The sequence below is a fragment of the Heloderma suspectum genome, chromosome Z (genome assembly GCF_057233095.1).
Source record: "Heloderma suspectum isolate Gila_16-S chromosome Z, 16-S_ref, whole genome shotgun sequence".
NCBI classification, from domain to species: domain Eukaryota; kingdom Metazoa; phylum Chordata; class Lepidosauria; order Squamata; family Helodermatidae; genus Heloderma; species Heloderma suspectum.
The window spans coordinates 12916776-12939975 of record NC_139476.1 but is presented as its reverse complement, the minus strand read 5'-3'; the positions used below and the strand labels follow the sequence as shown (position 1 = coordinate 12939975).

General features: G+C 46.8%; 2 protein-coding genes and 1 non-coding gene across 17 annotated transcripts in view; 2 read left to right on the top strand and 1 right to left on the bottom strand.

The window, feature by feature from the left end:
- Positions 1-15634, bottom strand: part of TMEM259 (transmembrane protein 259) — a 45454-nt gene extending 29820 nt beyond the window's left edge. For 2 of the 6 annotated variants that reach the window (XM_084825535.1, XM_084825539.1), the window contains exons 1-2: positions 3513-3591; positions 1516-1877 (exon numbers count right to left, since the gene is read on the bottom strand). In XM_084825535.1, the coding sequence (XP_084681661.1) occupies positions 1516-1737 (222 nt within the window). In that variant the 5' untranslated portion in view covers positions 1738-1877; positions 3513-3591. Of the gene's footprint in view, positions 1-1515; positions 1878-3101; positions 3592-13813 lie in introns of those variants that run through there. The other 4 variants (XM_084825534.1, XM_084825538.1, XM_084825536.1 and 1 more) reach the window with 3 other exon arrangements.
- Positions 4648-4754, top strand: LOC146333692 (U6 spliceosomal RNA). Its single transcript, XR_014786525.1, has one exon. It is a non-coding gene; the product is annotated as a U6 spliceosomal RNA (small nuclear RNA).
- Positions 4657-22110, top strand: LOC146333690 (uncharacterized). Of its 10 annotated transcripts, none has more exons than XM_084825542.1 (9): positions 4657-5297; positions 5621-5880; positions 8809-8916; positions 9003-9158; positions 9270-9421; positions 10404-10549; positions 13837-14546; positions 17165-17331; positions 20064-22110. In XM_084825542.1, exons 5-9 carry the CDS (start codon positions 9375-9377, stop codon positions 20263-20265), a joined length of 1272 nt encoding a protein of 423 aa, XP_084681668.1. In that variant the 5' UTR covers positions 4657-5297; positions 5621-5880; positions 8809-8916; positions 9003-9158; positions 9270-9374; the 3' UTR covers positions 20266-22110. The 10 variants fall into 10 exon arrangements, with proteins under 10 accessions (XP_084681668.1, XP_084681669.1, XP_084681667.1 ...); XM_084825543.1 differs by adding an exon at positions 7474-7600 and having other exon boundaries at positions 4657-5722; XM_084825541.1 differs by adding an exon at positions 7474-7600 and having other exon boundaries at positions 4657-5880.
- Positions 22111-23200: the final 1090 nt, after the last annotated feature.

Genomic DNA, 23200 nt, shown 5'->3' with positions numbered 1-23200 from the left:
CTTAGGGGTTTGACAGGAGGTACATATTTCCAGCAGTTGGATTGGATGGCCCTGTGCAGCTTCCCCTCTGCAACTCTTGTGTGTCCACCTTGCCAATCAGTCCAGGCAAGCTGCCAGCTCACACAGCAGTGGCTGCTGTGCATTTAATCGTCCTCTCAGCTCTGCCTTCAGGCCACTGACCCATCAGTTTCAGCTTCGTCTAAACCAGAGCTGGGGGACTGGCGGCCCTCCGGATGTGGCCAGACTCCAACTCTTATCAGCCACAGCCACCCCCTCCAACGATCAGGGGTGCTGGAAGCTTTAGTCCAACGTCTAGAAGTGCCACGGTTTTCCACAAACCTGGTCTAAACTGACAGGCAGCAGCTCCCCAGGGTGTCAGACAGAGGTATTTCTCAGCCCTACGAAACATGCTGGAGAGCGAACTCAGGACCGTTTGCATGCAGTCCAAACGCTTGACCACTGAGCCGGGGCCAAATCCATCCTAGCATTCGTGACACAGAAAAATATCCTGAACAAAGCTTTCAAACATCCGAAGTCTTTCTAGTTACAAAGCTCATTTAGGGCACAAGCCTATGCATGTTTAGATAGAAGTTGTAAAACTCCCAGCATGCCCCAGCCAGCAGGGCTGGCTGGGGCATGCTGGCAGTTGCAGGACGTTTTTCTGTCTAAGCATGCATAGGATTGCAGTCTTCAGCTGCAACCCTATATCCATTTACCTGAGCGTAAGCCCATTATATTTAATGGGACTTACTATTCTGAGTCGTCATGTGGCCTTAGGCAAGCCACAGTTCTCTCTGCCTCAGTCGTCCTCATCTGCAAAATGCGGATAATAATACTGACCCACTTTACAGGGCTCTAGTGAGGATTACAGAGGTAACACAAAGAGCTCTGGCCACTTATAACACACTATAAAAACACTGTGTATTAATACATTATTAATTTTTAAAATGCTACAGAATGTGCCCTGTAAGGCAGTGTTAAAAAATAGTTTAAAAGCCTTGAAGCAAGCAACCAAACTTATTCATTTCCAACCTGCTCTTAACAGGACTGCATAATACTCTATAGAACAGGGGCAGGCAGAAAGTTATCTCCAGATGTTTTGGACTTCACCTCTCAGCAATGCCAGCAGGGGCTTCTGGGAGTTGGAAGTTCAAAACATCTGGAGATCTACCTTCTGTCTATTCCTCCTATAAAGCACGAAGCATAAGAGTTCTAAATGGCTAGTCATCAGTGGCGATTTAGCATTGTCCGCAGCTGACCAGGAAAGCTTTTGTACAACTGGGAGATAGTTTGGTAGGCTCCTTCTCTCTTAGGGCATCTGTGCCATTTATGATTAAAACAGTTCCATGTGGGCAAATAATGTCCTCTCCCCCTCTCCTGGCCCCACCCCTGGGTATTTTGTGATCTTTCTTGTAAGCTTGGCTGAACACCCGAGTAATGCTAAATAGGTTTGGAATATAAGTCTTGGGGTACAGCGTAGAAGAGAAAATGCTCTCCCCCATATGCCCATTTTACCTTGAGGAGTACGAAGAACTCAAAAACGCGACGGAAGGACGGTGGGAAGAGCCGGGCGTAAGTGACAGCCATCTTGAAGAAAAGGGCATGGAAGAGACGATCGCGTACATTGATGAGAGGGTTCTGGTTCAGGTTGCGGACTCCTCGGTTATTCCCAGCAGGAGGCCCTCCCCCGACATTGTTCATGGGATGATGGTGGTGGTTGGGTTGATTCTCTGACATCCTGAGCCTCTTGGGGGTGGTGGGGGAGATGGTGGCAGTGGTGCTTTCTGAGGCTTTCCTTGTATCTTCTTCCAAAAGGGGGTTTCAATGACAACCCGGCCCGTGAAAATTCAGTTTTGGGGTGCAGATCAATTTTCACTCTGATTGGAGAAGGCACACTCAATAAGGAGGATAAGAAACATAAAAGGATCACTCTCACCCACCACGAGGAAAATAAATAAAATATGCTAGTCCGGAACAGAATAGCCCACAGTCAGAATAATGGGCGAAATAGTCCTTGATGGGAAAGTTTCGATAACTTTCAAAGCAGTTGCAACTTGTGGGGATGGTGGGAAGCCCCCTAAGATAATGGGGTGATCTTAAGCTTCCTAAATGGAAGCAAGCCAAAGCTGGAATGGGAGTTAATAATGCTTGGTGTGGGATTCAAGCAGGAAGAGAGGAAGGGGTGGGAATTAAGCAGTTCCCAGATGGGAAAGCGGGGAGCAGGAGAGAAGCAGCAGATTGGCCCCAAAGAGAAAAAGGTGGCAGGGTGTGGGGGGACAATATGAAGCCCTCGGGGGACAATATGCAGTCTGTGAAAGAGTTACTCCAAATATGGACTGACTAGGGGGGGCGGGGGGGGGAGAGATGGGTAACTGTTAGAATGAGTGCCCCGGAAGGGATTCAGAATTTTTAAAAGGAGAGGGTGTCAGCCGCATAGAGGGGATCCAATCTGGGATGCGGGGCGGGGGTTGGACCCGGGAGAAAGACTAAGCCCAAGAGGTCAAAGATATGTATGAGTTGTTTTTGTTTTTAAAGGTCAGGTGGCCTTTAAGCAAGTGGAGAAGACCTGTCCAGCCCCCAATGTGTGGGGTTGGGAAGGGGGGGGTGTAGGCTGGAGGGGGTAAAACCTTTACTGAAATATTTGGGTTGCCAAACCACAAAGTTGTACAGGCCACAGTCCAGAGCAGGAAAAGGAGGAGAGGTTTTGCCAAAAGAAGCAAACGGGTGGGGAAAGAGGGAGGGGGGAAGATACCGACCTCAAACACCCCAACCTGGGGGACGCGGGTAGAGTGGGGTTCGGAGTGTTACGACCCTTGTATATTTGCCAAATCCCACAAAGTTGCAAGAGGAGGCCCGACCCAGGGCAGAGCGAGAAGCTTTGCCAGAGGTCTCAAAGGGTGTGTGTGTGTGGGGGGGTGAATGCCTACCTCAGAAGGCCCAGAACTGGGAAGAGGGATTCCGTGCAGCCCGTTACCTCAATGGGGAGGGGGAAGCCAAGCCACAAAACTGGACGGGCACAACGTGGGGCGGAAGGAGACGCTTTGGCAGAGGAATAAAATGGAGGGAGGGGGGAAGGAAGGAAGGAAGGAGGAAATGCCTACCTCAAAGGCCGCAATCTGGGCAGGAGGGGGGAGACGGGGGTGGCTTCCCAATGGCCAGCCAGAGGTGTGGGGGAGCGCCCCGCACACATACACCCCCCCTTTCGGAAGGGGACCCCTGCCCCCGAAGACCCCGAAGAGGGGTCAAGAGTCTTTATGGGGAGAGGGAAAGGAAGGGGTCACCCACACAGAGGCCCCTCCCTCCCAAATGGGCCTAGTCAGGGGAGGGTGTGCAGCTGCCCCCAGAGCTGTCAATAAGGGAGGGGGTAGAGAACCAGCCCGGGGCGGAGGAATGGCACCCCCAAGAGCTACGGGGGAGCAAAAAGGTGGGCTGCGCTGGCTTCGCCCACCACTCCTCAAGCCCTTTCCGTCGACGGGGGCCGGCGAAGGAGCGCCCTGTCCCCTGGTAGCCACCTCTCAGTCCCCCTTCGCGTCCGTCCCGGCCGCCGCCATTTTGTTTGGTTCGTTCCTTCCCCTTGCCTCCTCCTCTTCCCCCGCCCGCTCAGGCCGCGGTGATGACGTCACCACGGAAGGGAGGGGGAAGGCAGGCGGGCGGGCGAGCGAGCGAGCGAGAGCACCAACCTGCGTGGCCAAAAGGATTCTGGGAAAGAAAAGGGGCGCGTCTCCCTCCGGACGGAGGGGAGGAGGCGAAGCGGCGCCAAAGGGGATGCGGTCAAGATGAGGATAACAACACTTGCGGTGCCTGATTGACGGCTGGGTTTTTTTTTTTCTTCTTTTTATGGAGGGGTGCTTTCAAAAGCATCCTCCCCCCACCCCAAAAAAGAGAACTTGATAGTCATGCCGGGAAAATGTTAAAAAAGGGGAACCTCTTGTTATTCTTATTCGCCCCACGCTCCATTAATGCATAACTCTACCTGTTGAATTTCTGCCTGTCCTGATAAGGCATTGGATAGGGAAATCGAGGCTTTTTCAAGCAGGAGATGTCGAAAGGATTGATGTTTTTTTTTTCTCTCTCTCTTCTGGTTTCTGATTGTACCATGTTGATCTTTCCGTTAAAATAATTGTTTTTAAAAGCAACAAATAATAATAATAATAATAATATAATTTTGGAACTCGTTGGAGAGACTGATGATCTGCAATAGCGAAAGGGAACCTCAACTCTTGCCCCCTTTTTTTAACTGACCTCTTTTCAATTGTTTTTATGTAATTCTTATAATTTTTGGACCGCATATGGATACTGGGAGGAACTGGAATGGGATCCGGAAGTGAGGAGCCTGTAGCGCACTCGTAGTTTTTGTATACCTCTTTGTTCTCCCTCTCCCGCCCAACGCAAAGCCCGTTTATTTCCATAAGCAGGCCTTCCCGCCCCTTCCCATCATGCACCGTGGAAGCAAGTTCTAATCTCTTCTGAGGTTTTGCTTAAATTTCTTCAAAACTTCACTCTATAAGACAGCGATGTAATGGTTTTCTTTATTCGAAGTAATACAGAAGACAGTGCCAAGATAAAAATAGCTTTGGATTAATCATCATGTCCTACAAAAATGTAATGCTTAGAGGTATATATAGAACTTGAACAGAGCATAAGTTCGTGCTCGCTTCGGCAGCACATATACTAAAATTGGAACGATACAGAGAAGATTAGCATGGCCCCTGCGCAAGGATGACACGCAAATTCGTGAAGCGTTCCATATTTTGCTGATAATTAGCAATAATTAAAAATAAGGGCTGCATCATCATCATCATCATTATTATGGCAATTCAGCTGGCTAGTACAAGGCAGAGGGCCTTCTCAGTGGTGGCCCCACACCTCTGGAAAGACCTCTAAACTCTTTTGTTTTTTTCAGCCTTTCCACAGTCTGTGGGCTGCTGATTTTATTGGTGTTATCTGTTTTCATATAGTATTTTAATGAAGACTGAGTCATGGCTTTTATATTGCATTTGTTTTGCATAGTTCTGCATTTTTTTTAAACTTCTGCACCGCCTTGGGAGGGTTCTGCCCTTACAGATGGCCTAAAAATTATTTTAAATAAAATATAATAATAGTAATAGTAATAGCTAACAGCCATTTCAGCAGGTTGCAGCAAGGAGAGTTGAGATGGGAAATAGGGCCATTCCTAAGCCTTGCTGAAAGACCATTTGCTTTTTTCCTCTTCCCTCCCCTCCCCTTCTTCCTTTTGTGTCCTGTCTTTTTAGATTGTAAACCGGCAGGCAAGGGCTGTCCTCTTTTCCTGATTATATGTAAGCCGTTCCAAGAGCTGTCTTGGCTGAGCAGCAGGATAAAAATGTTTTAAATAAATAAATATATAGAAATACTAATGATAATATTTGTGGTGCAATATTTTTATCATTGTTATTATTAGCGGTGAAATATTTTATTGTTATTATTATTTACAGTTGCAATATTTGTTGTTGTGATGATTGCTGCTGCTATTTACTGTGCAATTTAATCTCTTTAAATGAAATCTACATAGCTTCAGGCTTAGAACACAAGTTTTTTTTTTTTAATGCTTTGCTGTATCAGGATCAAATGTCCATTCAACCCAGTATCCTATTTCCAACAGGAGACCGCCAGATGCCTTTGGGAAGCCCACAAGAAGGTCATGAACAAAGAAAAGAGAACCGTTCTTCTCTGTGGTTTCTCCGCCAGCTCCTGGTATTAAGAGGTAGACTGCCACTGAAGGTGGAGCATCCATTTCAGCATAATGAGAACAAATAAAGGAGGGGGAGAAGGCTTTTGAGTCACTATACACAGGATGCGTCTATCAATGGCTCGGAGCCAGCATGCATGTTGTTTTCTGATGAGGACAGCATTCCCTTCCGGGTAATTCGTCAGGGACTGGACTGGGTGGAGCGAAATGTGGGTTGGGTGACCCCTTTTCTCTCTCTCTCTTCCCCTGCCGCCCCAGTTCTTTACCATCCCCTTCTCTCTCTCTCTCTCTCTCACTCTGCCACCCCCTTTTCTCTCTGCCACCTTTTTTCTCTTGCTTTCTCTCTCTCTCTGCCACACCTTCTCTCTCCCTCTCTTTCAGCCCCCCCTTTCTCTCTCTGTTTTTGCCACCCTCTTTTATCTCTCTGCCACTCTCTTTCTGACTACTGCCTTCCCACCCCTGCTATAACACATGACGGTGGATGGATCTTCCATGCTCAAAAGCAGCCTACCTGTATTTACAACGTGCTGCAAACAGCAATGGACAGCCATTATTCTGTCCTGCTTATGGCCTTCCCAAGAGGCAAATTCCATCCGAGCCAGCATATTGGAGTCATCAGGGTGCTGGACTAGGCCTAGGGAGTATAGAGTTCAAATCCCCTGCTCAGTCATGAATCAGTTCATTAGGTGATCTTGGGCCAGTCACTTATCTCTTGGCCTAACCTACTTCACCAGGTTGTTGTGAGAATTAAAAAGGGGAGTAAATGGGTGGCTCCCGTAGGGCACCCCAGGGGTGGAATATACATGTATCAAACGTAGAACTGTTGATTAATGCAACCTTCGCCAGCCTCACACCCTCTGGATGTGTTGGTCTACAATTTCTATCATCCCGAGCTCTGGATGATGGGGGAGGCATAGTCCAACATGTCCAGAGGGAGCCAGGCTGATGAAGGCTGCATTAATGAAACAAGATGAATCTTACGAGTTTGAATTAGGGTTGCAGCCTCACTGCAGAAATTCAATCGATTCATCAGATTGCACTCATATAGATTTGCAGGGGGAGAAATGTTTCTTGAAGTGAGAAACACGCTTATTTCATGTTTAGACGATGCACGCATCTGTTGTGGCAGAATTCGTCATAGGAAAGGCATGCCTTCCGTGTATGAAAGTGAGTGTGTGGGGGGGGAATGCTCTTTTGAGAAGGCATATGCCATCGGCAATTTCTATAAGCATTTATATTTTTAAAAATTAACTTTAAAATCACACACAAATACAACTGATCCTGATCTCCCTGGTTAGCCAGGGGAAAGAATGCAGTCCTAAAAAAAATGTGACGGGTGGTATCTGAGTTCTAGTTATCCCAGAGGGAGACAAACTCTGTTTTCTCTGCACTCTGCAACAGTATATCTTATTATTTATTTATGTGTTTAATTTCTATAAGGCCCAATCTCTAGGAGGTTCACAACAATTTGCAAAAACTACAAACCACAGATACATTATAATAAAACATAATCTAAACATTTTAATGTACAAAATTTTAATACTTTAAACAGCTAAAAACAATTTCAGTAAACAATTTCAATTCTAAACCTGTTCAAGGCAGCTGACAGAAAAGCCCCCTTGTATGCCATTAAATGCCTAGGAGTAGAGGGCAGTCTTAACCTGGTGGGGAACAGAGGCAAGCCTCAGGGGGGAGCTCATTCCATAACTGGAGGCCATCACTTAGAAGGCATTCTCCCTATGAACCTCTATTGTTTCCTTCTTTAGGCCTTAAACATTAGGGCATCCTGTAGGCTGACCTTTAGGAGATGGGATTATCCGTCCTTTGGGCAGGTTTGCTGATGGATTAGATGGCAGCTGAAATCTCTGCACTTTAGGATTCTGGGTTGGAATGGTGAGATTCTATTTATTAGTTATTTAAATTGTTTTTATGGTGCTCCTCAGCCAAAAAGATTCCCGGTTCCTTAGTGATCATGTGCACACATTTATATACATGTGCAATTGATGACTTCCATCCACATGCATCCTGCCCAAAGATCTGTTTATTCATTTAATTATTTTTATCCTATTCCTCAGCCAAAATGATTCCTGGAGCAGCTTGCATACAATCAGTAAAACAAGGCACTCCCTGCCCCTGCAGGTTTACAATTTAAAAAGACACAATACACAGAGAAAAAGGAATAGGGAGGGAAGGTGCGGGGGCGGGGGGATTAAATGTGCAACCCCATGCATGTTTAGACAGAAAAGGGTTCTATGCCTCCCAGCATTCCCCAGTGGCAAGAGTGTTGGACTAGGAGCTGGGAGATCCGGGTTCTAGTCCCCACTCAGCCATGGAAGCTCACTGGGTGGCTTTGGGCCAGTCACACACTCTCAGCCCAACCCACCTCACAGGGTTGTTGTTGTGAGGATAAAATGGAGAGGATAATGTAAGCCGTCTTGGGTTCCTTGCAAGAGGAAAAAAGGCAGAGTATAAATGCAATCAATCAGTCAATCAATCAATCAATCAATCAATCAATGCTGGGAGTTGTAGGACTATTTTTTGTATCAACCTGCATAGGACTGTGCCCAGCATTTAAAATGGGAATGCTTGTTTGTTTGTTTTTAATTATAGCAGACACTTGCATTGGTGAAGGTGACAGTTAATCACAAATCTAGTGCATTCTATTAACTGTTTAAAACCGGAATTGTTTCTTTAAAAAAAGTGGGGAGACACTTTTATTGCTGATACTGACAGTTTATCTCAAATTACATTTTCCTCTATCAATTAACTTTGGAGACCTGTGGAGTCCAATATGGGGAATTGATTCTTTCCAATGGTTTCACTCTGTGTAATTCCTGGTTTTCTAAAGAATTATACCTGCTCTTTGTTGTGATCTTTTATTATGCTACAATAACTTATTTTTAACTACTTTTAATAGTTTTTAAAAATCCTGCTTGTTTTTTTATCCTGTTTGGTTCCGTTTCCTATCACTTACTGCTTTTATTTTCTTGTGATTTTGTCTATGCACAATATTTCGTGATAATAAAGGGACGGTGGAGGTGTGTGAATAAATTCTAATGCTATCATCATAATTGGCTCATATTTCTCCTTATTCTTGGCAGCTTCTCCAATGCCTGCAGAAAAACAAACATTATTCTACTTTAAGACTAGCCTTGCCCTCTCTCCACCCACCATGGAGAGACTCTGGAGCGGTTACTGAAAATTTAAAGGTGATTTCCTTCTTGTGGTTTGTGGGTTGGTTGTTGGAGCCCATTTCACTCTTCATTGCTTAGTTACTTGGTGTGTCTGAACACAGCAGAGACAATATCTGGGAGGAGAACGTTGGAGAAAGCCACGGACTGGGGCCCAAGATTGCAAGAAATCCAGGTTGTGAGACAGAATCCAGGGGATCACACAAGCTAAGCGATCCCTGATCTGACCTGCCTGCCAACAATCTCTCCGTCAAAGTGGAGTGAGTGACCTTAATCAAATCTTCCTTGCATCTTTTAGATTTGAGTGATTGCCTTATCGCTTGCTTTTTTCTTTTTTTCCCCTTTCCATCAAATGTGTTTTATTGCCACAGTGGAATACATGAACAAGCAGTTCTTCAGGGCAGCTGTGCAAGAAGTGAGCTGTAGGAAGGAGAGAGAAGCACCTCGCAAGAGCTGAACCACTCCTCTGCAAGGGAATGAGTGTGAATACTTTGTGCAACTGCGGCTCTGTTTTGAACCAAAAGTGACTATTGCAGGGGTGCTGAACCTCTTTCAGCCTGAGGGTCTAATTCAATTTCGGAGATCTTGGGGGTCACGTTCCAGGGGCAGGCAGGGCTGAAAGCAATGGAAGCAGGCCCAGAGGCAAAAGGAGTAAGGCCCAAAACACAGAGAATGCCAGCATATTGTAGTTTCAAGCTCTTCCTGCCAGTCATCAGCCTTCGGAGAGGCATTTCAACCTTTTAGAATGGGAGAAAAACTGCACAAAAGCCAGGAAACCACCAAACGATAAGTTGTCGGGAGAAAAGGGGGAAAGGCATGGCTTTGTGGGGGGTGCCATGAGGGCTGGATTTTGCCCCTGGGGTTTAGGTTGCCCACTTCTTAACTATTGGAGAGGTAGCTGAAATTGTATTGAAAGGGGTAGTTGATACTATTGCCCAAAATTCTATCCCCAGGATGTTGTCTTTGTGTGCAGTTTTATCTCAGCAATAGCCAAGCTCCATCTCCCAAGCTTGGGCACAAGATGGGCTGAATGTAGGGGTCACCACTGCATGCATTAGTGTCGGCTACTTTGCAACACAAAAGCTGAACAGGAAGGATGGATTAAGGATTAAGGACGCTCCATCATTTCTATTTCTAAGCCGCCATTTCAGTGCCTGAGTCAAACTTGCAATTATTCACACACATCTTCTCTTCCGACCCCACTCCCAGCAGCATTCTATAGCTGGCATGCTGCCCTTACTAAGCCGCTGAGCGAGACGTCTGGCTTTTTGTCTAGTGTCATAAATTTAGTTCATTCTCCATCCACAGAAGAAAACATTACACCATTTCACTGTAAACAGAGGACGTGACCTGCAAGATCTATTTGGCCTTGGCACTGTGGCTGGTTTGTACCTCGGAGAGGCGTTTCCATTGCCCTAGAAACGATGTTTGTCTCTCCTTCATCTGATCCTTGTATCATTCTTTCTTTCACCCACATTGTACTCTTCTGTCATCCTTCATCACAGCAGGCAACCGTGTTACCCTTGGAAAAGGTCAACAGTATCTGCCATGGTGCCAGTCAGTTTGGGTAACCAGGAGTCGTCGAGGTTGCCACGCATCTTTTGGACTGACCTCGTGTTCCGTGTCCCCTGGCGCAAGGCCCGAGCCAAAGGTAGGGCTGAGCGGTTTGTGCTCACTGTACAAAATGCTGCCCCAATGCAGCCCCAAGCATTGCCTTACCCGAAATGCCAGATTTGGACCCATATCCATGGAAATGTCCACAGACGTGCTGGCTGTGAATGATGGGCATTGCAATCAACACATCTGGAAGGCACCAGGTCGAGAATGGCTGTTGCAGGGCATTTTTTGTTTCTCCTTTCCTCTTCCCTCCCAATTCCTTTTGCCTTGTGTGTCGTGACTTTTTAGATTGCAAGCTTGCAGGCAGGTACTGTCTTGTTTTACTGACTGTACGTAAGTTGCTCCGGGAAGCTTTTTGGCTGAGGAGCAGGATAAAAATACTTCAAATAGATAAATAAATAGATCTCTGCATGTCCTGAGTTGCACTTGTCTATAAAGAAGTGCACGTGAGCACTAAGGCACTATGCAGTGCCTGCTGTTTTGTGCACCAAGACTATTATGTTATGTATTTATTTATTTATTAAATAAATAAAGAACTACCTCTCTAATAAAATTCCCAGGGTGCTTTACAATACAATTTAGGGGGAGGTGTGTGTGGGGGAGTCAGAAAAAGAATTTAGCTGAACCATAAAACAATGAATAATAAGAGAGAAACACTCGAGTAGCATCAATGAAAGCAGGCCATGTGAAAGAGTAAAATTGCTGTATTTATAAAAAATGGTCTTTGCCTGCTGCCAAAATGATACTGTCAATCTCACTGGGGAGTGTGTTCAGTTATTATGTCCCCGGCCCCAGGAGATCTTTAACCAAAAGAGCCACCAATTTCTTGTTTTTTAACCCTGTTCTGGCCATACAATCTGTTCTGGTGGAAATAAATTCAGCATATTGGGCTGGATCTTGACTTCATTGTGCTCAGCTTAGACCTGGGGACTCCAGTGTGATGCTCTTGGTACCTGCCAGGCTCCCCTTAATTTTTTAATTTATTTCTTGTTTTTTAATTAGTTTTTGCAGTGGGAGGCTCCAAAGGAAAGTTCTGCCCTCCAGCACCACCTTTATTTGGGCTCAAAGAGTGTTTTTGTGTTTTGGTGCTCAGACCTCACCTCAGCCTCGGTCTTAAGTCCTTGGCCAAGTGACTTTTCTTTTAATCTCACCAGTTTGCCTTCTGGGAAATGGGTGTTTGTGACCGGCCACGCCCAGCCTGGCAGCCATTTTATGAATGGGCACCCCCCACTCCCACAGCAGCCATTGTGTGAGAGCCCCCACGACACTTCCTCGAAGTTCCAGATGCGCCCAATAATCCCAAAAGATTGAGGACCCTTGGAGCAGACCCATTGAAATCAATTTGAGAGGTCAGCCAGTAGTCCCATTGGTTTCAACTACGGGCCTTCTCTAAGCATGGCTAAGTCTGGACCGGACCCACTGACATGTAATGAGAAGTCTATAACTGCTGGACAGGTGATGGAGTGTTCAGGCCTGGGATGAGAAGAGGGATGTTACCAGTGTGTCTCTCTTTTCATCCAGGGACCATTGGTATGTGGTGTGTGTATTAGTGTGTGTATTGGGATGTGTGTATTGGTGTGTGGCGTGTGTACTGGTTAATCACACACAGGTCCGGCACTAGAATTCAGGGTGCCCTTGGGCATGGTGCGGCCAAAGGCCCACGCTGCTGCCTCCTGCTCCTCCCTGCTTCCACTGCCACTGCCCCCTCCCTCCACTCACTGCTGTTCTCCCATCTTCCTCTTTCTCCCCTCTGCTGCCCTCTCCCCCTGTTTGTTCCCATCCTGCCAGATGCCTGGCTCTGATGGAGTCCTTCCTCAGAGCCAGGCATTGTGGAGACTGGGGCTGTATCCCAGGAGACGGCCTGTGCCGTGGGCGATGTCTTTGGATGACTCTCGTCCAGAACAACTGCCTGTCCTCTGTTAGCTTTGGCTAAACAGGGGATGGGCAGCTGCTCCAGAGGAATCATAGAATAGTAGGGTTGGAAGGGGCCTTCAAGACCATAGAATAGTAGGGTTGGAAGGGGCCTTCAAGACCATAGAACAGTAGGGTTGGAAGGGGCCTTCAAGACCATAGAATAGTAGGGTTGGAAGGGGCCTTCAAGACCATAGAATAGTAGGGTTGGAAGGGGCCTTCAAGACCATAGAATAGTAGGGTTGGAAGGGGCCTTCAAGACCATAGAATAGTAGGGTTGGAAGGGGCCTTCAAGACCATAGAATAGTAGGGTTGGAAGGGGCCTTCAAGACCATAGAATAGTAGGGTTGGAAGGGGCCTTCAAGACCATAGAATAGTAGGGTTGGATCGCACACACCCTGAGTACCGTTTACAGCATGAGTTCCCTTCAAGGTTCAAAGCACTGGAGAGTTATGCTTCTTTTTTAATCATTTGTTTAATGAACAGCTTGAGCAGGCATTAGGGCACAGAAGCAAGCACACTGCAGGCAGGTTTAATCCCCAAGCAACACACATATGGATGTATAGAAGTCTCTTTTATTAAAAGAGCCAGTGTGGTGTAGTGGCTAGGGCGTTGGACTGGGAGTCGGGAGATCCGGGTTCTAGTCCCAGCTCAGCCATGGAAGCTCACTGGGTGACTTTGGGCCAGTCACAGACTTTCAGCCCAACCTACCTCACAGGGTTGTTGTTGTGGGGATAAAATGGAGAGGAGGAGGATTATGTATGCCGCCTTGGGTTCCTTACAGAGGAAAAAAGGCGGGATATAAATGTAATAAGTCAATAAGTCAAAGAGGACTCTCTTGCACATGCTACACTCCTTAGAAGTCTCCCAGCCTGAGCATTCCTAAAAGTGTTGCCTTGGTTCATCTGAAGTTTCAGCTCTATTACTGAGGAAAGCTGGAGGCCGAAACAGTTAACTAAACAGTTGTAAACCTACCTTGGTTTGGTCATTCATTTGTTTATATCTAGATCTAATGGAACAGTAGGATACAAGTTGGATGAATGAATATTCATTCATGAATTTTATTATTGACAACATACTGAGATGTGAATTTTTGATAATTATTTTAGTGGATTATGGGATGAGTGATGTTTTGACATTATTTCTGTTTATTCTGGGTTGTCCATAAACAGAGGAATTAAGATTTGAGAGTTTGGACCTACCTACCTGGATCCTGTACCCATCCCTCTATACATCCCTCTAACCAACCATCTTTCTACCTAGATCATCTGTCTAGATCCTCTATCTATCTGGATTCTGGATATCCATCCATCCCTCCATCCTTCCATCCCTCCATCTCCTGCATCTGTCCACCTACCTACCTACCTACCTGGATCCTATTTGTTACCTCAAAATGCTCTTTTATTTCAGCGGTAACCAAGGAAACGGAGAGGTGTGGCCATGATGTGGCAGCATCATCAAAACTACGTCCAGAGAGTGAGGGCTGCACACTGGGCAAAAAGAATGGAAAAATGAAACCGTCACATCTCTGCCTGGGTGGCATCCCAGAAGATGAAGTGAAAGAAAGAAGAGAATCTACTCCTCCAAAATCCCCTACTGTGAGCCCTCCATTGTCCACTCTGACAAATGTAGCAACTCCAGGAAAGTGTGCCATCAGAAAGATTCTGGTTGACCTGCGACCCATTCTGGAGAGCATCATGGATCCCTTGGACTCTTGGCAAGAGGAAATGTTGGAGAGGGACCTCCAAGACAATGGGTGTCCTTCACCGACCACCAGAGATGCCAGTGGTGAAGGCCTCATTGAAGGAGAAGAAGACTGTACCACAGAGACGGCCACCACTGGAGAAGAAGGAGGAGATCGCACCACAGAGACGGCCACTATTCATTCCCAGGATGAGGATGTTTCATGGCCTCCATCAGCTGACTCCTTTGGAGCCGCCAGTTCTGACGCAAAGACACCCAAAGGAACCCAGTCACAGCTGGGAGAATCAACACAGCTTCAGAAAAACAACTCGCCAACCATCCTGACTCTTCAACCCCAATTCAAAACGCTACTTTTCGTCCCCAAGGTCATCCCACAGCAACAGGCTCCACTACAGATAGACAATTCAACAGATGCAGTAAGGAAACATTTACTTAATCAGGGTGGGCGGTAAGTGCTTTGTGGATGGTTACCTGGTTCTGTGGGCAGGCACTGAGGCTTCGAATGAAGAACAAGCAGGTTCCCCCACGTATTCCGTTCCTTTATAATTCCAGAAGGTCACTCTACGTTCTGCTTCTTCTGAATTCCACTTTAACTAGGAGAATGTCTACAATGAAATGCAGAATTGGAGCATGCACACTTAACTGCCATATTTGCATCCTGGTTTGCATCGCTAAATCACTGCACCCCACAAAAATATATCGTTAAAACTGTACATCCAATAATACAAAGATGGATTTATCAATGCCCAGAAGCATTATGGTATAGGGGTTATTGTCAGTGGAGGTTAGTGGCTCTTGTGTTAGTGGGGCATTGAATCCACTTGGAGTTCCAGTCAGAATTCTAAAAGAGCTGTGAGCACCTTGGATAGCTCCTTTAGAGTTCTGACTGAAACCCAGAGCAGATTTGCTGCCCCATTGACATCGGAGCCCCCCCTGTGTCTGTTCCACCGTTAGGGGGTTTCTCCTAAGTCTTAGCCAGTTCTGCTTCCCCACAATTCCCAGGTTCAAATTCCCCCTCAGGCTTGAAGCTTGCTGGGTTACCAGTCACCATTTTGCAAGCTAACCTACCTCGCACAGTTCTCGTGATGACAAAGAGGTTGTTGTGACACTTTTCCAACTTGCATTCTACATTTCTTGGCCACAGAGCATGCTCTTCCCCTATTGGGCTGGGTTTCTTGTGTGTGGATTTGCCCTTCTTAGGTTTTTAGAAATTATTTGTGCTTCTGCAAACCTTGTGGTTCCTCAAGGAGCATGGTGATACCTGATTCTTTTTTCTCAGTGGCCCCGTTTTGGTTAAAATTCTGTTGGCACTCATTATTTATTTATTATTTGCAATATTTGTATACCGCTCCTCATCAGAAGATTTCGAGCAGTGAACAACATGATAAAGGAATAAAACAATGTTAAAAGAGTTAAAAACATTTTTTTAAAACATTAGTTAAAAACTAAAGTTTTAGTTAAAGTTTAGTTAACATTACTTTAGTTAAAAATAATTAAACATTACTTTAGTTCAGTATTCTAAGGAGCAATGATTATTACATGCACACTGATAAGGAGATATACATGAACTGAAGGAACTGAACATTACATAAAACATAAGAAGAGCCCTGCTGGATGAGACCAGGGGTCCATCTAGTCCAGCATTCTGTTCACACAGTGGCCAACCAGCTGCCCACAGGAAGCCCACAGGCAAGACAAAATGTGCAGAATAAAATTTTGATTTTTTTTTTTTAACTGAAGTCTTGATGAACGATTCCCTAAATGTTAGGGCCTAGAAGGCCTGGCGTGCTATGGTCCATGGGGTCACGAAGAGTCGGACACGACTGAACGACTGAACAACAACAACAACAAAGCATCTAACTTCAGGGAAAATGAAATTCTCTTCACTTTGGAAACAGGGCTGCAGAAGGGAGAAGAGAATTTTGGAAGCATCCCTAATTTAATGTTGGACCTTCTGCATATCACACCAGTGTATGATGGGCTTTTTCAGGGTGCTGACAAAGCTGTAGAGGTTCCCTAAAGATACAGTGCTGCCTTATACTGAGTCCAGCCTGTGGTCCATTTAGCCCTGCATTGTGTTCCATGACTGACTGGGGCTCTCTAGGGCTTTAGGCAGAAAAGGGTCTTTTTCATCATTAACAGGATATGCCAGAAATTGAACTTGGGACCACCTGCATGGAAATATGTGCTCTGCTATTGATCTATGCCCCCTAACTCATGATGTGCAAGGCCTAGTCGATTAGTGCAATCGGAACATGCCCCGGGGGATTCATGTGCATGCGCACACGCGCGCACACACACACACACACACACACACACACACAGTGCACCTCACTTACCACTTTAAAACAGGGATGGAGAAAATCTGACTTGCAGGACAAATGCCTGTGCCTGCCTGGACCCTAAGATCATCTCCTGGTCCTTGGGAGCCCCTCCCAAAGGAAGTGAGGCAGGTGGCTACCAGGAAGAGGGCCTTTTCTGCTGTGGCACCCCAGCTGTGGAATGAGCTCCCTAGAGAGGTTCACCTGGTGCCTACATTGCACTCCTTCTGGTGCCACCTTTTTATTCTCCCAGTATTGTAGCAAATAAATACATAAAATCTGTACTTTAAATCTCTGCATTGCTGCTAGGTTTTATTCTGGTTGTAAGGTTATACTGTAGTTTTAAATTTTCATATTTTATATTCTTTTATGCTGCACATTGTGGTTTTAATTTCTGTGAAACACCCAGGGAGCTTTGGCTATTGGGCAGTATAGAAATGAAATAAATACATAAAATCATTGCCCCCACTGAGGGTGGGGTGGGGGAGTTTGTCCCAATAGGTACTCTGGTCCCCAGAGCAGGAAGAGTTCCCTACCCCACTTTAAAATCTGAACACAGTCAAAATACATTTAAAACACAATAAAAGTGTATTAAAAATATGTTGCAAAAGCCAGTTATATTCTCCCAGGGGGCTTTCCCAACAGAGAGGTTGAGCACAGGTTGGCCCCCAGAGGTAACCTAGTAACCGGCAGCTTTCGGTTCTCCATCCCAGCCTGACCTCCAGCCTGCAGCCCCCTCCCCAGACTTTCAGCTTCCCACCCAGCTGCTCCTACAGAGACTGCAGGAGACCACAACGAGCAGACACCACCTGCTGATCACGCAAGTCCTGAGTTCGTTGCGGGATGAACTGCTGGTGCACAGCCCACCCTCGGGCGATGGGTAAGCACATGGGCTCTCAATCTCCCACGCAGATCCCCCATTGTCTGGCGACTTTCTGCTGAGCTGAAATCAGCTGTTTCCCCCCACCCCACCCCACCTCCAAGCAGTCTTTCCAGCAAGGTGCAGCAAAGGGAGGTGAGGTGGGAGACAGGGACATGGCACCAGCCCTATTGAAAGTCCACTTGCTTCTTCCTCCCTCTTCCCTCTCCTTTTTCCTTTTGTGTTATGTCTTTAGATCAGGGGGCATTGAAGCTTTTTCAGCCTGAGGGCCATATTCCATGTTGGAGAAGCTTTCAGGGGCTGCATTCCAATGGTGGGCGGGGCTGAAGACAAAAGGGTTGTGGCCAAAGACAAAAGGGTTGTGGCCAAAGACAAAGGGGTGTGGCCAAACTACCAGCCTATTATTTTTTAGTCCGGGCCTATTATTGCCCTATTATTTTGTAGCCCCTTTTCAGCCCGAGGGCCAAATTCCATGTTGGAGAAGCTTTCAGGGGCCGCGTTCCAATGGTGGGTGGGGCTGAAGACAAAAGGATTTTGGCTAAAGACAAAGGGGTGTGGCCAAAGACAAAGGGGTGTGGCCAAAGACAAAGGGGTGTGGCCAAACTACCAGCCTATTATTTTTTAGTCGGGCCTATTATTGCCCTATTATTTTGTAGCCCCTTTTCAGCCCGAGGGCCAAATTCCATGTTGGAGAAGCTTTCAGGGGCCGCGTTCCAATGGTGGGCGGGGCTGAAGACAAAAGGATTTTGGCCAAAGACAAAGGGGTGTGGCCAAACTACCAGCCTATTATTTTTTAGTCCGGGCCTATTATTGCCCTATTATTTTGTAGCCCCTTTTCAGCCCGAGGGCCAAATTCCATGTTGGAGAAGCTTTCAGGGGCCATGTTCCAATGGTGGGTGTGGCTGAAGACAAAGGGGGTGTGGCCAAAATGCCAGCCTATTTTAGCTTACAACTCTTCCTGCCAGTCACTAAGCCTTAGGAGGGGCTTTTCAGCCTTTTAGAATGGGGAAACACTGCACAAGAGTGGGGAAACCAACAAGTTTTGGTGGTGCCCAAAGAGAGGTCAAGGCCATTTTGGGAAAAGTAGAGAGCCAGAGCGGGTTGTATTTGTTTTTGTTCATGCTATGGGTGCAGAACATATCTAGCCCTCCTGAGAGTCAAACCTGGCCTTCTGGTGTTCTCCAGGTAACCGCGCACCCCTTCTCCGGATCCCCTTCCGTGGACCACTGATTCGCAGAGCTAGAAAAGATTCTGAGAAGGGACAAGCCAAACTATCAGGGGCGCTGGAGATTTTTCCTTCAGGAAGAGGGAGGACACAATTCAGCCTCCCTCCAGATGTGTCCCTGGCGAGTTCCATCATCTCCAGCCAGGATGGCAAGTGTCAGGGATGATGGGATCTATTGTCCAACACATCTGAAGGCTTGTTGGGGGTGATTGCTGGGAGTTCCAGATCCAAGAGGTGGCACTGGCTGTACTTTCTTAGCTGGTTAGTCCAAGTTGAGGAGGAGGAGGAGAGTTCAGGGGAGGCTGGCGGCTCCGATTTCGGTGGGGCTGTGAATCCATTCCAGGTTTCCATCAGAATCAGCCAGAATCATAGAATCCTAGAATAGTAGGGCTAGAAGGGGCCTACAAGGCCACCGAGTCCAACCCCCTGCTCAATGCAGGAACCCAAGTCAGAGGATCCCTGACAGGTGGCTGTCCAGCCTCGTCTTGATGCCTCCAGTGTGGGAGAGCCCACCGCCTCCCCAGGGAATCGGTTCCGTGGTCGTATTGCTCTAACAGTCAGGACGTTTCTCCTGATGTTCAGCTGGAATCTGGCTTCCTGGAACTTGAGCCCATTCTTCCGTGTCCTGCAGTCTGGGATGATGGAGAAGAGATCCTGGCCTTCCTCTCTGCGACAGCCTTTCAAGTCCTTGAAGAGCGCTATCCTATCTCCCTCCCCTCAGTCTCCTCTTCTCAAGGCTAAACATGCCCAGTTCTCTCAGTCTCTCCTCACAGGGCTTTGTTTCCAGTCCCCTGGTCATCCTCGTTTCCCTCCTCTGAACCCTCTCCAGCTTGTCTGCATCCTTCTTAAAATGTGGTGCCCAGAATGCTAAAGGAGCTATCCAAGGTGCTGAACCCACTCTCCAAAACAGGCCCAGCACCTTGGAGAGCTCCTGTAGAGTTCTGGCTGGTTCTGACTGAAGCACAGAATGGATTCACAGCCCCACCGAAATCGGAGCCTCCAGCCTCCACTGGGAGAGGTCTGTTGATGGCTGTTAGCCATTGCAGATAAACAGATCTTCCATGTTCCAAGGCAGTATAACTTTGCAGTGTCAGATGCTGGAGGAAAGGGAGGGCTGTCATTTTCTTGCCCAGGTTGTGGGCTCCCTTGAGGCATCTGGTGGGTTAGCGTGGGAGGCAGGACACAGGACTGTGGGCGCACTTGGTTTGATCCAGCAAGGCTCGTATTTTTTAATTCTGCCCCCTGATCGGCAGGGTGGGGGAAACCAAAACCAACATCATCACTGCATGTAGAAAAGAAGCAATCCAAGGAGGAGCCTCTGCTGAACTGTTCCCCTTGAAGTGCTAGCTTACTACAGTGCAGGGAATGTAGAAGAAACTACATTGTGAAGGCGAGAAGAGCAGCAGGGTGAAATTTCCGGAAGGTTTGTTCAATCCGAGGGTGAGGGGAAAGACAGAGGATCTCATCAGTGTCCCCCTAGAATACTCTCTCTCTGCCCACTTTCCAGGGAGAAACGGAACAGCTCCCCTGAAGTTCCTGAGATGAAACCACGGAAAAGCAGGGCCACAGATAACAGACGAAAGGAGCCGAAAGCTGGTCTGGAGGCCACAAAAAGGAGGCTGAGGAGATTCACCTGGGATCGAGAGAGGTCGGTCTATGGGGCAGGGCTGCAGCAGACGCCCCAGAGCTCTGAGTTGCTGCCGGATTAAGGGACAAGAGCCTTGCTGGATTAGACCCATCTCATTCAGCATCCAGATTCTGAGAGGGTGTCTGGAGTCCCACAGAGGGCATGAGAGCAACTGACCTCTCGTATTCTTGGTCCTCAGTATTTGAGATAGACTGCCCCTGTGTATGGAGTTTCACTTACCATCAAAATAGATCTCCGTTTCAAAAAAATAGAGTCTGGTTGGTTCAGACCAAAGGGCCCATGGAGTCCAGGTTCCTGCTTCCCAAAATGGATGTGTGGGGTTTTTTTGAGCCAGCCTTTTCCAACCAGGTGCCCTTGAGATGTATTGGACTAGAACTCCCAGAATCCCCCACACGTTTGGAGGGGGCAGAACGTTGGATCCTCTGTTTTGGGGAATATAAAGTCCAGCTGTTCTCAGAAGTGTTATCCTTCCTGGTTGACACTCACGGGGCTCCTTTTGCTGGTGGATCACAGAAAGAAGTGAGGCAGTCTTTATATGAACAAAGCAGGAGATAATTTTAGGTGCAGTTCTAGGCAATAAAAGTCAATAGAAGCCAAACTGGGTAGCACTGCCTAGTAGTTGGAGGGGACCCCAGCTTCTGGCGGTATAAAGTCTTCCTGGTCCTTGCTGCGGAACAGATAAATGTGGTATTCTCCAAGTCTCTCTCACACACAAAAGGAAAGGTAGTCGTATTGATCATATGAAAATTTCCCAAATCCATGTTGCTTTAATACCTTTGTTAGGACAAGCAAAATATCACCCAAACTTGTGCAAGCTTTCAAGATCCCCAGAACTCTTCCTCAGGCAAGATGTTATAAAAGACAGGCTAGATGGTGAAGTCACATTGCCTGCAAGTTCAAACACATTTGGACAGACCCCTGTTGTCCCCCCTCCTGACAACACCCACCCACTATTTTTAGTGGTGTATTATTCCAGATTTCAACCCCTCCATTTTTGGCATTTCTTTACCTCTGCTCTTTTGGGCTCTTCCACCTTCAGCTGCCCACAACATCTTCTGTGTTAAAAGACTCCACCCACTCACTGCTCCTTGTCCCTGGAACCCACCTGCTCTCCAGAGCCCACAGATCTCTGTCACATAAACACCTCAACCCATTTTCCCTTGCCGCTGCTTAAGCCTGGCGCCTCTTGCCAGAGCCCCACAGATATCTGCTCCTTTAAATGCTTGCAACCCCTTCCCAGAGGCCCACAGCTTTCTTGCTTCCTTAAATAGCTCTGCCCCATTCCCCCTTACTGCCCTAAATACCCAGATCACTCTCCCGAGTCCCATAGAACTTGTGCTCCCTTTCCACACTTTTTCCCTCACTGCCCTCTGCACCTGGAACCCCCACCCAGATTTCCATAAATCTCCACCCCCTGGAGGCTTTTATGAGAGCCCTATACATCCCCTATACATGCAAAATTCCAGAGGTTAGCCAGAAGAGATAAGGAATTATTTTTAAACAAGCAGTGCGCGGAAGCGGAAGAAGATAATACAATCCTCTTCCAGAAAATTAGAAACATCGAAGGTAAATTCCAGGCAAAAATGGGTACGATCAAAAACAAAGATGGCAAGGACCTAACAGAAGCAGAAGAGAGCAAGAAAAGGTGGCAAGAATATACGGAAGATCTGTATAGGAAGGATAATAATATCGGGGATAGATTTGACGGTGTGGTCAGTGAGCTAGAGCCAGACATCCTGAAGAGTGAGGTTGAATGGGTCTTAAAAAGCATTGCTAATAACAAGGCAGCAGGAGATGATGGTATCCCAGCTGAACTGTTTAAAATCTTGCAAGATGATGCTGTCAAGGTGATGCATGCCATATGCCAGCAAATTTGGAAAACACAAGAATGGCCACCAGATTGGAAAAAATCAACTTCTATCCCCATACCAAAAAAGGGAAGCACCAAAGAATATTCAAACTATGGAACAGTGGCACTTATTTCACATGCCAGTAAGGTAATGCTCAAGATCTTGCAAGGTAGACTCCAGCAATTCATGGAACGAGAATTGCCAGATGTACAAGCTGGGTTTAGAAAAGGCAGAGGAACTAGAGACCAAATTGCCAATATCCGCTGGCTAATGGAGAAAGCCAGGGAGTTTCAGAAAAACATCTATTTCTGTTTTATTGACTATTCTAAAGCCTTTGACTGTGTGGATCATCACAAATTGTGGCAAGTTCTTGGTGGTATGGGGATACCAAGTCATCTTGTCTGCCTCCTGAGGAATCTGTATAACGACCAAGTAGCAATGGTAAGAACAGACCACGGAACAATGGACTGGTTTAAGATGGGGAAAGGAGTACGGCAGGGTTGTATACTCTCACCCTACCTATTCAACCTGTACGCAGAACACATCGTGCGACGTGCTGGGCTTGATGAAGCCAAGGCTGGAGTTAAAATCGCTGGAAGAAACATTAACAATCTCAGATATGCAGATGATACCACTTTGATGGCTGAAAGCGAGGAGGAGCTGAGGAACCTTATGACAAAGGTGAAAGAAGAAAGTGCAAAAGCTGGGTTGCAGTTAAACCTCAAAAAAACCAAGATTATGGCAACCAGCTTGATTGAGAACTGGCAAATAGAGGGAGAAAACGTGGAGGCAGTGACAGACTTTTGTCTTTCTAGGTGCCAAGATTACTGCAGACGCTGACTGCAGCCAGGAAATCAGAAGACGTTTACTTCTTGGGAGGACAGGAATGACAAATCTTGATAAAATAGTGAAGAGCAGAGACATCACACTGACAACAAAGGTCCACATGGTTAAAGCAATGGTATTCCCCGTAGTAACCAATGGCTGCGAAAGCTGGACCATAAGGAAGGCTGAGCGAAGGAAGATGGATGCTTTTGAACTGTGGTGCTGGAGGAAAATTCTGAGAGTGCCTTGGACTGCAAGAAGATCAAACCAGTCCATACTCCAGGAAATAAAGCCAGACTGCTGGCTTGAGGGAATGATATT

What these genes read in the sequence shown, in the direction of transcription:
- LOC146333690 (XM_084825542.1), top strand. Translation starts at nt 9,375, where the DNA reads ATGAGTGTGAATACTTTGTGCAACTGCGGCTCTGTTTTGAACCAAAA. An exon ending in GCGCAAGGCCCGAGCCAAAG is followed by an intron (nt 10,550 to 13,836) that starts GTAGGGCTGAGC and finishes CTTTTATTTCAG; the next exon opens with CGGTAACCAAGGAAACGGAG. An exon ending in AGCCCACCCTCGGGCGATGG is followed by an intron (nt 17,332 to 20,063) that starts GTAAGCACATGG and finishes CCCACTTTCCAG; the next exon opens with GGAGAAACGGAACAGCTCCC.